We start from the raw sequence: 16,750 nt of genomic DNA on the forward strand, positions 1-16,750 counted from the left end.
TCAATTGATATCGTCCTAGAATTTTAGTGACATTTTTAAACATTGGGGAAAAGTACCGAAAGTTGTGGACCGGTATTGCCCATGAAACTAAGTTTGGATATAATATGACGAAGACCAAATGTTGGACCAAATCGGTTGAACAGTTCGAGAGTTATCGTGCTCTTCGACCGCCACATAGGGTGACAGGGTTTTTACAACTTTCAGGCTGTTTCCCCTGAAAAAAACTTTTACCGTCGTAATGGAGGTAGCGAATGCAAATCGCTTCAACAAAAAAGCGATTCGAGAGCAGGTCTTAAACCTATTGAGACCATATTGGAACCTCATATTACTCTGGTAGAAAGTTTACGCTATACAAAGTTTTTACCAAATCGGTCTCTCCCTTCAAGAGTTATTGTGTGCACAAACTTTCCGAACATTTTCGAACTTTTGTGGGGGAGGTACCGGAAGGAGTGGACCGATATAACCCATCTTCGAACTTAAACTAAGTTTGGGCAAAATATTACAAAAGCCAAATTTTGGACTGAATCGGCCAGCCAGACGGATGGACATGGCTAAATCAACTAAAAATTGTCTGAAACACATTTCGTCCAAAGATACTTGGGTTCTTAAACCATTATTTTAATGAGGCACATTTTGCCCGTATGAAAGTGTATATACCCTCGTTAGCATTAATGCAGTTTAAGACCTACTCTCGAATTGTTTCGATTTTTGTTGTAACAACTTGTATTCTCCGCCCCATTATAAGATACACATTTTTTTGCGCAAAACTAAAACAATTTCTAAGATGGGTCATATCGCCCACTCCTTCTGGTACCTCCCTCACAATAGTTCTAAACATTTCGCTAAAATTGTGTATACCATAACTTTCGAAGGCGATAACTGATTTGAACATCGTAATATTTCTACGAGACATAGATCCGTTTAAATTTAGACTATATGTGTCAAATCCTTCGGGTAAACAAATTTCGGAAAAGTAGAGTTTAGGACTACCATTTGACTTTTCTTGCAAGATATTGCGCTCAATGCCCCTATTACAGCGATGTTATGTATTTCGAAGGAATGACTCCCAAAATAAGACCCAAGATCCAAAATGGACTATGTAGGTCCATTCTTTTAGGTACCTACTCAGCTAAACATTTGAGCTTTAACCCAAATCCATATTTTTGTCGGTTCATACGCCCAAAATTTTGAAAACCATCCCCTAAATACATACGTTTTTTGGGAAATGAGTGTTTCAATTCACACAGGCTGAGGGTATATCTATGTCGGCAGAACCGACTTATACTATTTTACTTGTTATTAATTATTTTTAGGGTGTCCAAAACCCCGGTTTTTCTAATCAAAATTGTATTCAGTTAACCGAAATTTTAAAAATTTCCAAAAACCGGTTTTCGGGGTTTAAAAATTTTCAAAACCGGTTAACCGGTTTTGTTAAGTAGTTACAAAATTGTTCATAATTGATACATATTTGATTAAAATGTGCGGCAAGAGGTAATTTAAGTAAAACCACTTCGTTATTATATAATTATCTATTAATATCCTTGTTATTTGACATTCAACCTCCAACTGGGAACAGCAAAATTGAGAACTAAATTGTACTCTTAGAATAGTAAAACCCTTACAAATATAATTACAATTTTATTAAGTGTGGATTCTTCGTCTTGTCAAATTACACTGTGCAACAAAATTCATTTTTTTCAAAATGATGGGAAAAATTGAGTAGATTATGAAAGTAGAGCTAAAAATATGAGACACGTGTATCGGCGTTTTTAAAGTTTACGTCGGAATGTAACCAAAATAGGCGGGGCAAGTTCCGCCCATTTTTAATTTCTTCGAAATATTCGAGTTAAGATATCTTGAAATCCTTGCATTTCAGGTATACAGTGTCTTCGGCAACTTTACTTAAGAGGGTATGGGGAATATTTTTGATAAAAATTTTAACCCTCATGCGGTTCATCAAAGGGGTCTTTTTTGTCCTTTTTTTGAAAATCTTTCAAAAACTCCTTAAAAATGTGATCGTATCAAATCCAAATATTCCACAAAATTGTTCGCCATAAAATTTTACTATATGTCTCGGAATACACCAAATCTGTAACTCTTGTCTAATCGCCAGGAATCTCTAAAAATGAAAAACACGTTTTAGGATTAAAGTCGGTCTTCATCTGAGTTTATTCAAAATTGTCCCACAAAACATAATTTTAGAGAGATGATGTCGGAGACAAAAATATTCTCCGTCAAATTTCACTATGGGTCACCAAAGAAATGAAATGTCTATTTACATTTTATAGCATGAAAATATCAGTACCAATTTTGCTGAAAAAACAATTTTTTTGATGAAAAATGTTTCCTTCTTTTTTCGAGTTGGTACATGGAAGTAATCTGAAACTTGGTTATAGGAGAAAATTGTCAAAGGATGAAATATTCTACACAAAATTTCACTATGAGTTTCAAAATAAGCCATATATCTATGTATACTATTTCCTTAAAAAATTAGATTACAAATTTATATATATTAGGATGTAATTATATGTTTTAATTTTGGACTGTTAATTTTACATAATTCCATACTGGATCAAAATCTAGCCAAATCCTTTACTTTTTGGGAATATTGTTAAAGAAAGAAATGTTCCAAATGAAATTTCATTATGGGTCTCTGAATTAAAGAAATCTGTAACCATAGCATATAACTTTCTTAGCAGCAGACATAAATGAATATATCCTACCTGGGTTCGTTATGGTCATTCATGATACAGCTATTTACGTTAAATGCGTCCAAAGTAGGAGTGAGTCCCATCATTGTAGTTTTTTGGACCACACCAAATTGGACATGTGAGAGCCCATATGACACCTATATTTTCACTGGACCATAGCCGTAGACCTCTAGTGTATTTTCACATACAATATAAGCAGCCAATGGCTTATCCAAACTACGGAATTTAAGTTGAAAGTACTAAAAATACACAATTTGGGCAGGTCCGATCTGAGTTTTCTATATTTTTCAAATTTATATTCACAACAAATGTTTTTAAAGCTATTTAAATTGAACACACTACATCTTCTGTATGAATGTATAACGAAAAACCATCAATAAGATATTTATATTTTTTAATCACAACGAAAATCTGGTTAAAAATTGTAAAATACGGCCCTAAACCCTACACCAAAAACAAGGGCTGCTAAGAATGTTATACGATATGGTTACAGATTTCTTTTATTCAGAGACTAACAATGAAATTTCTTTTGGAACATTTTTTTCTTTAACAATATTCCCAAAAAGTAAAGGATTTTGCTATATTTTGATCCAGTATGGAATTATGTAAAATTAACAGTCCAAAATTAAAACATATAATTTCATCCTAATATATATAAATTTGTAATCTAATTTTTTAAGGAAATAGTATACATAGATATATGGTTTATTTTGAAACTCATAGTGAAAATTTGTGTCGAATTTTTCATCCTTTGACACTTTTCACCTATAACCAAGTTTCATATTACTTCCATGTACCAACTCGAAAAAAGAAGGAAAAAGTTTTCATCAAAAAAATTGGGAAATAATTTCATGTTTTTTCAGCAAAATTGGTACTGATATTTTCATGCTATAAAATGTAAATAGACATTTCATTTCTTTGGTGACCCATAGTGAAATTTGACGGAGAATATTTTTGTCTCCGACATCATCTCTCTAAAATTATGTTTTGTAGGACAATTTTGAATAAACTCAGATGAACACCGACTTTAACCCTAAAACGTGTTTTTCATTTTTAGAGATTCCTGGCGATTAGACAAGAGTTACAGATTTGGTGTATTCCGAGACATATAGTAAAATTATTCAAAAATATTCCCCATACCCTCCTAAGTAAAGTTGCCGAAGACACTATATACCTGAAATGCAAGGATTTCAAGATATCTTAACTCGAATATTTCGAAGAAATTAAAAATGGGCGGAACTTGCCCCTCCTATTTTGGTTACATTGCGACGTAAACTTTAAAAAAGCCGATACACGTGTCTCATATTTTTAGCTCTACTTTCATAATCTACTCGATTTTCCTTGTCATTTTTTTGTTGTCGCACAGTGTTATCGTGAAATGTCGTAATCAAAAATACATTTTGTTATCGTACCCTTTACTATAATTGTTCAAAAACGTATAAGCAACGTCATACAAACTACCGTGTGATATTACGTATACGCAGTTTTTTCACACAACGCTACATTTTACACAAAATATTTTTCAATTTTAAAGTTCTGTCTTTATTTATTATTGTCTTTTTAGGACGAAGGCCATTATTTATGAAAGTTTTTAATTAATTAATCGATCTAACATGGCCTAAGAAGTTTTGTTTTGAATGTAAATGGCTAGAAAACAAAGGCTGGTTTTGATAACTTCTATTTATACAACCCTAGTGTCTTGTCATTTAGAACTTTGACCGTACCTTGTGTTAGTGATGTTTAGTTTACTTTCAAGAATACAATTTTAATAAAATATTACAAATATTCCTATTTTTTAAAACCGGTTAACCGACACAAAAAAACTGGGTTTTCGGTTAACCGAAAATTAAGTTTTTGGCGAAAACAGGTTTTGTAACTCAAAACCGGGTAACCGGATAAACGGTTTCGGTTTTGGACACTCTAATTATTTTCTCGCCTAAACTATAAGCGAAATAAAGTTTGTTCCATTTTGTAATTTTTTTTAATTATTATTTTTTATGAAATGAATATTTTTTATGAAAATAACATAAAATTCCATGACTGGCATAAAATGTATATTATATACAATGAAAACATTTTTAATTTTTGTATTGTAATTTGAAACAAATGTGTGTTTGTGGAATAATTAATTTTTAACGAAAACTATTCAATTCCAATTCACAAGAGTATAAATGTAAAGAAATATGTAGTGTTTATCCAATTAAATGTTCTGAAATACGTAGCATGAAATGGTGTTAGATATCCAAATATTAGGTGTGTTTTTAATAAATTTATAATAAATAAATTGAAGATAAATATCGGAAGAACAAGTGCTTAACATTTTAGTTGATATGTCTGCTCTTATGCCATGTTAAGAATCGTGTTATGCACTTCATCCCATCCCACTTATCTTTATTCTCATAAATAAACAATAAAGAAAACACACCTAATATAAATGTGAAACAATGTGTCATGTATGTGTCATGAAAATGATTGAATGAACAATGTACTCGTATGTAATTATGAATGATGAGTTGAGCAACTTAATTATAAAAAATAAATTAATAACAACAATAATAATAACAATTAATTAAAGATAAAGGGCCAACCATTACTCGTGCAAGGATATTAACATTATTTTCTGTTGTAGTTGTTGTTTATTTGGTTCTTTTGTTTATTTTCTGTATGATGACTGTGGTAATTGGAGTCTGTAAAAAGGTTTTAGGTTCTGTTTGATTTCTTAATTATAAAAAAGAGAAAACACAGCAGCAAAACAACATAAACTGTAAAAAAACTGAATTTAATTTGTTTTTGGAAAAGAAGAAAGTGTTTAATTTTTATTTGTAATAATAATTATTATTCTTTTAGGAAAGGTAAAAAACGTTAATATCAACAAATCCTTGTAACGAGTAGTTTTGTAGTTATGGCCCCTACCTTGACTATTGTGCCGACCTGTTGCAGTTCAGCCGATTGTCTATTGTCCAAAAGATTTGCACGCTCCATTTGTTCAAGTGGTAATGATTCACGATTTTGTTCGTTCAATAAACGTTCTCGCATCTCATGTATGTAGGGACAACGCTGCATTCCTTATCGTTTTGCCGTGTTGTTGTTGGGGAGAAGAGACAGGATAATTGGATGGGGGGTGTGGATAGGCAAAGGGATAAGCAAATAGTTTTAGTAAGTAAGGCGTAGTTGTTTTGTCTTGATTTTGTTTTTTTTAATTTCTACGTTTCTACTACTCCAAAAAGGGTAAATTTTCTATTTACGTCTTATCAAAAATGTTGTAGCTAAATTTTGATGTTCTTTGTTGCTGTATATAAAAAATGTTGTTGTTGCAGGCTTATTTTTGTATAAATTTCTTAAGAGGCAAAAATCAGTCGATTTTGTTGAAATTCCATTAGCTTGGCTGAAGAATTATTTATTGGTCAATCTGTAAAGAAAGAGGGAAAGCAGACAACATTAGAGTATTCCAAAATATAAATATAAAGTAAAAAAATAAATAAAAATCGAAAGAGAATTAATTAAAATTTAATAATTAATATTCATTTTTAATATTTCTTATTTTCCATAAGTTTTATTTTTCTAAAATTTAAAATTTTTAATACTAAAGTAATTTAATAGTTAATATTTATTTTTAAATATTTCCAATTTTCCACAACATTAATTTTTCCAGACATTTGCAACAACATTGTTGTAATTTTTCTCATGCATTCCTCATAATAAAATTTATGGCAGACATTAGCAATTCAATCCAAAAATAATTTCATGAATTCAATGCAAAATTGGGTCATGCTGTTCATCAGCGTCATTGAGATCATATGGACACCAATCCGTCTACATGAGAAATGGATAGCAAATGGACATAAATGAAAAACAGAAAATATATGGCTACTTTCCGGAGTTGATATGCGGTATTTATACATGGTAGCGTCCACATAGACGAATCTTTACTATGCCATAGAAACCCATTCCGTAGCCGACACCAAACAAATTCTTTAATAAATATTAGTTATTTCGCATAAGGGAAGGGGTCTGAAATACATGGAAATATTGAACACTGAGAAGTATATCCAAGCAAAAACACATTATAAATTGACCTACTAACCCATTATTTTAATAATGAAATGTCACCAACCAAGTACAGTTACTATTCTTATACCCTTCACCATAATAAGGAGGGTATAATTAAATTTGTCTTTCCGTTTGTAACACATCGAAATATTCATCGGAGACCCTATAAAATATATATTCTTGATCAGGGTAAAATTTTAAGTCGATATAACCATGTCCGTCTGTCCGTCCGTCCGTCTGTTGAAATCAAGATGCACTCGCAACTTTTAAGATAGAGCTTGTAATTTGGTATAGAAGTTTCTATTACTCCAGGATGTTTGGTATTTCAAATGGGCTCTATCGGTCCAGGTATAGCCCCCATAGAACGGTACCTCCCGATTTTCGGTATTTTGAAGGTTGTGGCCTCAATACTCCTCCGAAATGACTGAAATTTAATATTAAGTCTTCATTTGGAGTATGAAACTTTACCCCAGAATTTTGTTAGTATAGGTCCACGCCTTTGTATGGTCCCCAAAGAACGTTACCTCCCTATTTTCGGTATTTTGAAGGTTGAGGCCTCAATATTCCACCGAAATGGCAGAAATTTAATTTAATATTTAGTCTTCATTTGGAGTATGAAACTTTACCCCAGTTGGTATAGGTCCACGCTTTCATATAGCCCCCATAGAACGGCACCTCCCGATTTTAGGTATTCTGAAGGTTGTGGCCTCAATATTCCTGCGAAATGGCTAAAATTTGATATTTAGTCTTCATTTGGAGTATAAAACTTTCGCCCAGAATTTTGTTGATATAGGTCCACGCCTTTATTTAGCCCCCATAGAACGTTACCTCCCGATTTTCGTTATTTTGAAGGTTGTGGCCTCAATATTCCTCCGAAATGGCTAAAATTTGATATTTAGTCTTCATTTGAAGTATAAAACTTTCGCCCAGAATTTTGTTGGTATAGGTACACGCCTTTATTTAGCCCCCATAGAACGGTACCTCCCGATTTTCGGTATTTTGAAGGTTGTTGCCTCAATATTCCTGCGAAATGGCTAAAATTTTATATTTAGTTTTAATTGGGGGTATTCAACTTTCCCCTCTAATTGTGTCGGTATAGGTTCACGCCTTCATATAGCCCCCATTGAACGGTATCTCCCGATTTTCAGTATTTTGAAGGTTGTGGCCTAAATATTCCTCCGAACTGACTGAAATTTGGTGTTTAGTCATCATTGGGGATATAAAACTTCCCACATGAAATTTGTGGGTATAGGTCCACGCCTTTTTATAGCCCCATAGAACGGTACTTCCCGAATATCGGTAATTTGAAGGTTGTTGCCTCAATATACCACCGAATTAGCTGAAATTTGGTGTTCATTTGGGGTATAAAACTTTCCATATGAAATTTGTCGGTATAGGTCCTTGCCTTTATATAGTATTTTTTTAGGTTTTAGCCGCATTATCTTACCGATGTATCGGAAATTGGGTAATTAGTCTTCTTTGAGCCTAAAAACTTTCTGCAGGTCGGTAATAAGTCATCTTCATAAAGGAAAGGAAACTAATTGTTTCATTTTACTTCAATATAAATCGTGGTGGAGGGTAAAACAAGTTCGGCCCGGCCGAACTTAACCCCTTTCTTACTTGTTTACTCCTATACTTTTCCACCCTACATGCAAATTTCAAAATCCCAGTTATACCGCATTACCGAATATCAACTTATACCAACATTCCAGCACTATTCCTTTAGCCAATACCAAATTTTGTACTACTTTTCGAAGTCTTATAGTACGTATTTCCAAACCACTCAATCCTACACACCAACAGTGACCCTAATACTAACTTTCTTTCAAACATACATCAAATTCTGACTTGTTCTTTTGTTACCTCACTCGCAGTTTAAGTGCAGTTTAAGCATTGTTCGAAAATTTTTTGTGACATGGTTTGGATTAAACTATTTCAAGAGTTATTTAAAGGCTTACATTCGCCGATACTGAATCTCGAACGAGTGCCTATACAGAGCAAATGACCACTGAGAGAAACAAGTAAGATCGAATCCGTCAACTGTGTCGACAGAGATACGCCCTCAGCATAGGACTTAAAAAGAGAAGTAAACACAATAGTTCTGACGTCTGGCCAATATCACAGACAGTATGGACTTGCCCACGAAAAAAATGTACAGCCGCATACACAATATTTGCAAAAAATTAAAAAAATTGCGTCGTCGTAACAGTGCCCGCAAGAAGAACTGGTTACAAAAAAATTCAAAACTATCCGAGACGAGCTTTTAGTCTGTGTTTTTTCCAAATTTTGTGTTGGAGGTACACGAAGGAGTATACCGATTTAGTCCTGGATGTAATATTACCATATGCAATGTAATGACCAATTCGGCAAATATTACCATACCCAAAATTTTAATCAAATCGGTTGAGCCGTTCGAGAGTTATCATGCGCTCCAGCCTCTACACATGGTACTATAGGGGTATTTTACAACTTTCCCTGAAAAAACTTGTACCGTCTTAAGGGGGCAGCGAATACAAGTTGTTACAGCAAAGATCAAATGAATCCGCGAGCAGCTCTTAAACTACACTTTTCCGAAACTTTGTATGGGGTATACCTGAAGGAGTAGACAAATATAATTTATATTCGAACTTGATCTATGCCTCATAGTAATATTATTATGTGCAATGTATGGACATAACAGGAAATCCGATCACCGAAGATGAAATCAAATCGGCAATTCAGTCAATGAAAGATAAGAAGACCGTCGGCCCTGATGAAATAGCCGCTGAGATTTTGAAATTAATAGAAGGTAACAATATGTAACTGCTGTTGAAACTCTTCAATCACGTTTACGATACAGGACAATACCCCGACGACTGGTTTAAATCAACATTTATAGCTATACCCAAAAAAAAAAAACACATGCACGAAAATGCGGTGATTATAGACTAATTTGTCTAATGTGTCATACCCTAAAAATATTCATTAAGATACTACACAAAAGAATCTACCCTAAGTGTGAGAAAAATATGGGGAGAACACAATTCGGTTTCAAAGAAGGCATGGGCTCGCGAGAAGCACTACTAATTATTCAAGTCATTATCCAAAAATGTAGAGATGTTCAAAAATATAAATTCTTATGTTTCGTCGACTACGAAAAAGCTTTCGACACGGTCTACTTACATAGCTGGCCCATTACAGAACATTTGTTCCATAGACCGAACTAAGAAAAGATCTCCAATTCTCTCTGTTTAGTGTTTCGCCTTCTGAAATACCGCGCCTTGCCATCTCTTTATCCACTTGTTTGCGCCATCTATTCTTTGGCTTGCCAATTCTGCGTGCACCGCCATGTGGTCCTTATTTATACGCTTTTTTAGCGGGTTCATCATCGCTCATTCTTATTATATGGCCTAGCCAACGCAATCGCTGCATTTCGATACGTTTAACTATATTGATGTCGTTGTATACCAGATACAGCTCGTGGTTCATACGACGTCGGTATTCACCGTCAACGCAGATTGGTCCGTAGATCTTTCGAAGAAATTTTCTCTCAAGCACGCCAAGCACTGCCTTATCAGTTTGCGCAAGTACCCAGGCTTCGGAACCATACATCAGCACGGGTAGTATCAGTGTTTTGTAAAGCGTTATTTTTGTTTGACGAGTTGTAGCTTTGTTTTTAAAGTGCTTACTTAAGCAAAAGTGGCATCTCTTGGCCAGTATAATTATTCTTTTTTTTACAAGTTATGTTGTTTTTTGTGTTTACGGCGGTGCCGAGGTATACGAAGTCGTTTACCACCTCAAAATTATAGGAACCAACTTCAACAGTTGGTCCGATTTAAATGGACGCATTGCGCGTCGACACCATCAACTTGGTCTTCTCGCCGTTTACCCCCAGACCCACTTTAGCAGATTCTCCTTCGACCTTCATAAAGGTATCGGTTACTTCTTTAACTAATCGTCCCATGATGTCTATATCATCAGCATAAACAAGTAACATGTGGCTATTTGTGTAGATTGTGCCACTTCTTTTGACGTTTGCCTCTCGTATAACCTTTTCTAGCAGGATGTTGAAAAGATCACACGAAAGGCTGTCTCCTTGCCTGAAACCTATTTTGGTACAAAACTGTTCTGAGAGGTTCTTTTCTATTTTAACTGAAGATCTTGTGTCAGTTAGAGTCATTTTACAAAACCGACTGAGCTTTGCGGGGATACCAAATTTAGACATGGCTTGGCCACAGGGTAAATATCTGGTCAATGGTGGACTTGCCAGGTCTAAAGCCGCATTGGTATGGTCCAATTATTTCGTTGACCATGGGCTTTAGTCGTCGCACTATATCCCTGGCACTATCATGTAGGCGATAGGGAGAAGACTTATACCCCTATAGTTGGGGCATAAAGTCTTATCTCGTTTCTTATGGACGGGGCACAGGATGCTCAGGTTCCAATCGTCGAGTATGCGTTCTTTCTGCCAGATGGAGCTGACTAGCTGATGCATACACCTTATCAGCGTGTCGCCTCCGGTTTTAAACAGCTCGGCTGGTAGGCCATCAGCTCTTGCTGCCTTATTATTCTTCAGCCGGTTTATTGCTGTTTTAAATTCATCTTGGCCGGGTGGTATACATTTAATACCATCTTCTGGGATTGGATCTGTGGTATTTCCGTCGACTTCGCTACTATTGGATACCAACAGATTGGAAAAATGATCTTTCCGTATCCTTAGCACACTATCTGTATCAGTTACCAGATTACCTTGCTGGTCTCTACAAGAGGATGTGCCAGTTCCAAAGCCATCAGTTTGATGTTACACTTTTTGGTAGAATTTTCGGACTTCATTCTGTCTCCTGTACATCTCGATTTGTTTACACTCACGCTTTTCCATCTCTCTCTCCTGTGGAAAAAACGTTTCTCCTCTCTCCTTTTCTCCCGATACCTCTCGTGTGCTACGCGTTGCTATAGCAACGTTTACTTGGGGATAAAAGGAATTTTCATTGCAAGCGGGTACTGATTGTAAAGTAGCCCTATATGCCGCATTTTTCTCTTCGGTAGCATCACGACACTCCTGGTTATACCATGGATTCCTTGGTGGAGGTCTCTGGACTCTAAGTACTGATTTTGCGGCTGTTTGCATGGAGTGGGCAATATTTTGCCATTGTGGTGGTATTTTATCGGGACGAGGAGTGCTGTGATTAAGCAGTTGGGCCAGTTGAGTGGAATATGCTGTGGCTATCTTTTGTGATTGCAGCTTACCGAAGTCCAACTTCCATGTTGTTTCTCTTCGCACTTTGTTTGCTACGTTTAATAGATAGCATAAACCTGCTCCGCTCAACTAACCCACATGCTGCAAGCCAGCATTTCTTGTCCCAATGAAAAGTGGTCATTTTAGACTTGGCAATTCTACTAAAGAAATAAAAAATTCTAAAGAAAACCTGTGAAAAACAAATCGACATACGAGGGATACTATAAAAGTTTCCTGTTCCACTTGTCATTTACTTTGGACAGTTTGACAGTTTCTAAACGTACGCACTATGGATTGACGTACGACCATTTGTTTACATGCGTTCGGTTGTTTACTGTGACTTGAAAAAATAATTTTACCCAAAAAATAATGAAATTTACTTGTGAACAGTTTCGTCCAATCACAAATTTCGTCGTGAATTATCAGGACAAGAGTACATCGATGAATTTAAATGTTTGTACGACGATGAAGCATCAGCATCAGTTTTCATTATTAAACCAGAAACTTATTTTGTGGCCATCGTACCTCAAAAATTTAATTTTGCAACATCCACAGTTAGGATTTAACTTAGAGACAAGATTTGGTCTATAGAAAATTTGTCGTATTAGAAATTTGTCGCAGATTATGGTCTCTAAAATATATGGGTAAGTCCTCAAAACTTTTTGGGTTCATTCCTAATAACCCAAAGTCTAAAATCATTAATGTTTCCATTATTATAGGTTAAGATGCGATCATGATGTGATGAGCTAACATCACCTCTAAAGGATGTTAGAGGTAGTTCCCCAGGTGACACCTGTTGAAGATGATTAAAACCGTTGCTTGGTGTATTACATGCCCTACGCAAATTTGTAAATATTTGATTTTCAATCGCTTTCCAAGCAGCAACAAAAATGCTTTAACGAATTTTGGATGTGTGGTATAATATATTCGACCACTTATCGCTTTGTTTTTCACACAGATTTTGCAAGTATTGTTGTTTTATGATTGCAATAATTCAGAGATAATAAAACAAAACGGCACACGCAACTTATGTTCATTATAAAAACCAAAGGGGGTGTGAATTCAACTCAAACATCTATGGATGGATTCCAAAATGTTTTTGGCCAAATGCCCATTTTCTAATTTTTGGTGTAAACAAATGGCAATTTTAATGACCATTCATAAAATGATACGCCGCCACCACCAGCGAACCTCAAAAGTAGTTCATATAATATTTTGGAATATGTTGTTTTTGTATGTCTGATATAAACAAAAGTACGTTGTAAAGTGTATTCAACAAAGCAATGTGTGTGAAATAAGTGTAAAATGATAATTTATAATTTATTGATGTAAATAATTTTTCTTCTTTCTAAATAATGCACTTGAGGAAATTTAAATGAAAAGTTGGGGGATATGAAAAGATATTGTAACTTGTTTCAAGGGGGAAGGTATATAAGTGAAAATGTGAACAAGACGTTGTATAAAGTGAAAATGTGAACAAGGGGCAAAATATAATATTATGGCGACCCCCCATTCTGTGTAAGGTTATAAAGTTCTAACGCTTTGCACAATTTACAAGAGATTCAGTTACCAAGCTTTATAAACTATTTATACTATAGAAGTCTTATGACCATGTATTTAGACGATAAGCATGACCAAATAGCAAACAAATTGTCATCGGTAAAGAAATCTGTCAAGGCAGAAAAATATTGTCAACATTTCCCCAGAATTTCAGCTTTTTGAATATGGAATCACATCTTTGTTATAAAAATATATCCCTTTGTTCTTTCCGAAATAATTGAGGGGAAACATTGTTTGGAATTTAATGACATTTCAGACAACTTAGTAATCTGAAAATTTACTTGTTTGATTAATGTGAAAAATGACTCGTGTTCCCTATTAAAATACAATCACATCTCCATTGATCATCCGCTTTTAGGCAACACCATTTTTGTCCCAAAAATCTAATATTTATTATATCATAGACCATTAAAAATTAATTATATCGTCAAAAAAAAAAAAAAAATAATAATAATTATAAATTCGTTTGTTTTTATAATGCCTCACCAAACTTCACTGCAATTACAAAATGCTATCAAATGATAGATGACACCAGTAGCTGCTGCTGATGATGATGATCTCACAACAATCATCTAGAAATAGAAATTGAACTTTTTTATGTCAGCTGACAATTTGTTGTCGTTTTTCGAAAATTGCTCATATATGGAAAGTTAAATCGCAATCGTCGTCGCACAGAAAAAATTCAACCGGCAAATAAGAACGCAAAAAACAACTCAACAACAATAATAAATGAGACCCAGACAAAAACAGCATTAAATACATTTCTGTTTTGGAAATTCAAATACCAATCAGAAGACCCCTTAGTAAAAAGCAAAACCTGAAAAAGTTCACGTAATCACCAAAAAAGCGTAAACAAAACATTAGACAACTTTAAAGCATGTTGGCAAAAAAACAGAATAAACTGCACGTCAGTGTTTAGAAATTCTACCGTGCCAAAAGTGGGAAGAGATAAGGGTAGAATATAAATGTATGCTGAAAACACTGGATTACAGAAAAGGAAGAAATGTTCTATAGAACTTGATGTAAATCAGCAAAGCGAAATTTAAACTCAGGTTATGATATGATGGGATACAAGAACAAGCAAGTAAAAACTAATCAATCGACTTTGCCCACAGCTAAATACCCTCAGTTTATGACTGCACAAAAATAATAACAGGAGTAGCTAGTTTTTCAGCAAAAATGTCGCTCAGAACCTTTCGAAGCTGAAAACGTCATCCTGTGGTACTTTTATAGCAGCTCTTAAAATAAAGGACGAAAAGGACATTGAAGGAAGCGAGTTAGAAGGTCGAAGTGCTCTACGAAAATAATCCTCACGAGATATCACGCTAATTCCTGATGCCTTACAGGGTCTCTGGCAAAAGCTTCATCACGCCATAACGCGGAAGTTCGCCTCACGGCGGATCTGTCCTTTGCGATTCCTCATATACTTACCAAGGGCTTTCGTCTCCAAAAGGAATTATCTCTGCCCAAAATTTAAATTTAATTTACTAAAAAGCTCCATTTCTTTAAGAAAACAAAACAAGTAAAAAGTCGATAAGTTCGGCCGGGCCAAACTTTTTATACCCTCCACCATAAAATATTCTTAATTAAAATGGAATAATTAGGGTCCTTTCACAATTTTAGGTGGAACAATTTTTCGACAATGGATAGACTCCTACTGCCTCCCACTATAACGCTAATTCCTGATGGCCCACAGGGTCGCTAACAAAAATTTCATCACGCCATAACGCGAAAGTTCGACTCACGGCGGATCTGTCCTTCGGGGTTCATAATATACTCACCAAGGCCTTTCTTCCCCTAGCGGATTTTTCCGTGCCCCAGACTTTCAACTCCATTTTGTTGCACAGTGTTATCTAATCTAATCTAAAAAAAATGTGTTCAGCTAGGTGAAAGGTATCACCTACGGGGCTATATCCAAGAGTCAACCTATCTTTAAATTTTTGGCGGAAAATTTTTATAGCTGCAAGGAACTTCAAGAGTCAAATTGAGGGTAGTTTCATCAAAACAATGTAGACCCTCAAAAATGGACCGATGTTGTCGAATTTTAGTGAAGATATTTCGTGACCACTGAGAATTCCCGAAAATCGGGAGGTACAGTTATAAGGGGGGTATACCAAAACATGGACCTATATTGACGATTATTTTTGAATAGGCAAAATTGTAGCTAAAATTCTCAAAATACCGATCATTACAGCTAGTTCGGTTAAAAATTGCAGCTAAAATTATCAAAATACCGAAAATCGGGAGATACTGTTATATGGGGGCTATACCAAAACATGGACCTATGTTGACGATGTTTCGTTGGAGATATTTTATGACCACTGAGAACTTCAAATGTCAAATTACAGCTATTTCGGTTAAAAACTGTAGCTAAAATTCTCAAAATACCGAAAATCGGGAGATACCGTTATATGGGGGCTATACCAAAACATGGTCCTATGTTGACGATGTTTCGTTGGAGATATTTTATGACCACTGAGAACTTCAAATGTCAAATTACAGCTATTTCGGTTAAAAACTGTAGCTAAAATTCTCAAAATACCGAAAATTGGGAGGTACCGTTATATGGGGGCTATACCAAAACATGGACCTATGTTGACTATGTTTGGTGGGGATGTTTAATGACCACTGAGAACCTCAAATGGCAAATTACAGCTAGTTCGGTTAAAAATTGTAACTAAAATGCTCAAAATACCGAAAATCGGGAGTTACCGTTATATGGGGGCTATACCAAAACATGGACCTATGTTGACGATGTTTGGTGGAGATGTTTCATGACCACTGAGAACCTCAAATGTCAAATTGCAGATAGTTCGGTTACAAATTGTGGCTAAAATTCTCAAAATACCGAAAATCGGGAGGTACCGTTATATGGGGGCTATACCAAAACATGGATCTATGTTGACGATGCTTGGTGGAGATGTTTCATGACCACTGAGAACCTCAAATGGCAAACTACAGCTAGTTCGGTTAAAAATTGTAGCTAAAATTCTCAAAATACCGAAAATCGGGAGGTACCGATATATGGGGGCTGTACCAAAACATGGACCTATGTCGACGATGTTTCGTGGAAATGTTTTGCGACCACTCAGAACCTCAAATCTCAAATTGCAGATAGTTCGGTTAAAAATTGTGGCTAAAATTCTCAAAATACCGAAAATCGGGAGGTACCGTTATATGGGGACTATACCAAAACATGGACCTATGCCCATAT

At 35.1% G+C, this 16,750-nt stretch overlaps 1 protein-coding gene across 50 annotated transcripts in view; it reads right to left on the reverse strand.

Moving 5' to 3' along the window:
* OtopLa (proton channel otopetrin-like a) overlaps positions 1-16,750 on the reverse strand; it is a 250,692-nt gene that overhangs the window by 133,984 nt on the left and 99,958 nt on the right. For 29 of the 50 annotated variants that reach the window (XM_073976937.1, XM_073976914.1, XM_073976924.1 and 26 more), the window contains one exon: positions 5,643-6,120. In XM_073976937.1, coding sequence (XP_073833038.1) covers positions 5,643-5,774 — 132 coding nt within the window. In that variant the 5' untranslated portion in view covers positions 5,775-6,120. The remainder of the gene's footprint in view (positions 1-5,642; positions 6,121-16,750) is intronic. The other 21 variants (XM_073976922.1, XM_073976911.1, XM_073976909.1 and 18 more) reach the window with 1 other exon arrangement.

The sequence above is a fragment of the Musca autumnalis genome, unplaced genomic scaffold (assembly GCF_047663935.1).
Source record: "Musca autumnalis isolate F117 unplaced genomic scaffold, ASM4766393v1 scaffold_3, whole genome shotgun sequence".
Taxonomy (NCBI): Eukaryota; Metazoa; Arthropoda; class Insecta; order Diptera; family Muscidae; genus Musca; species Musca autumnalis.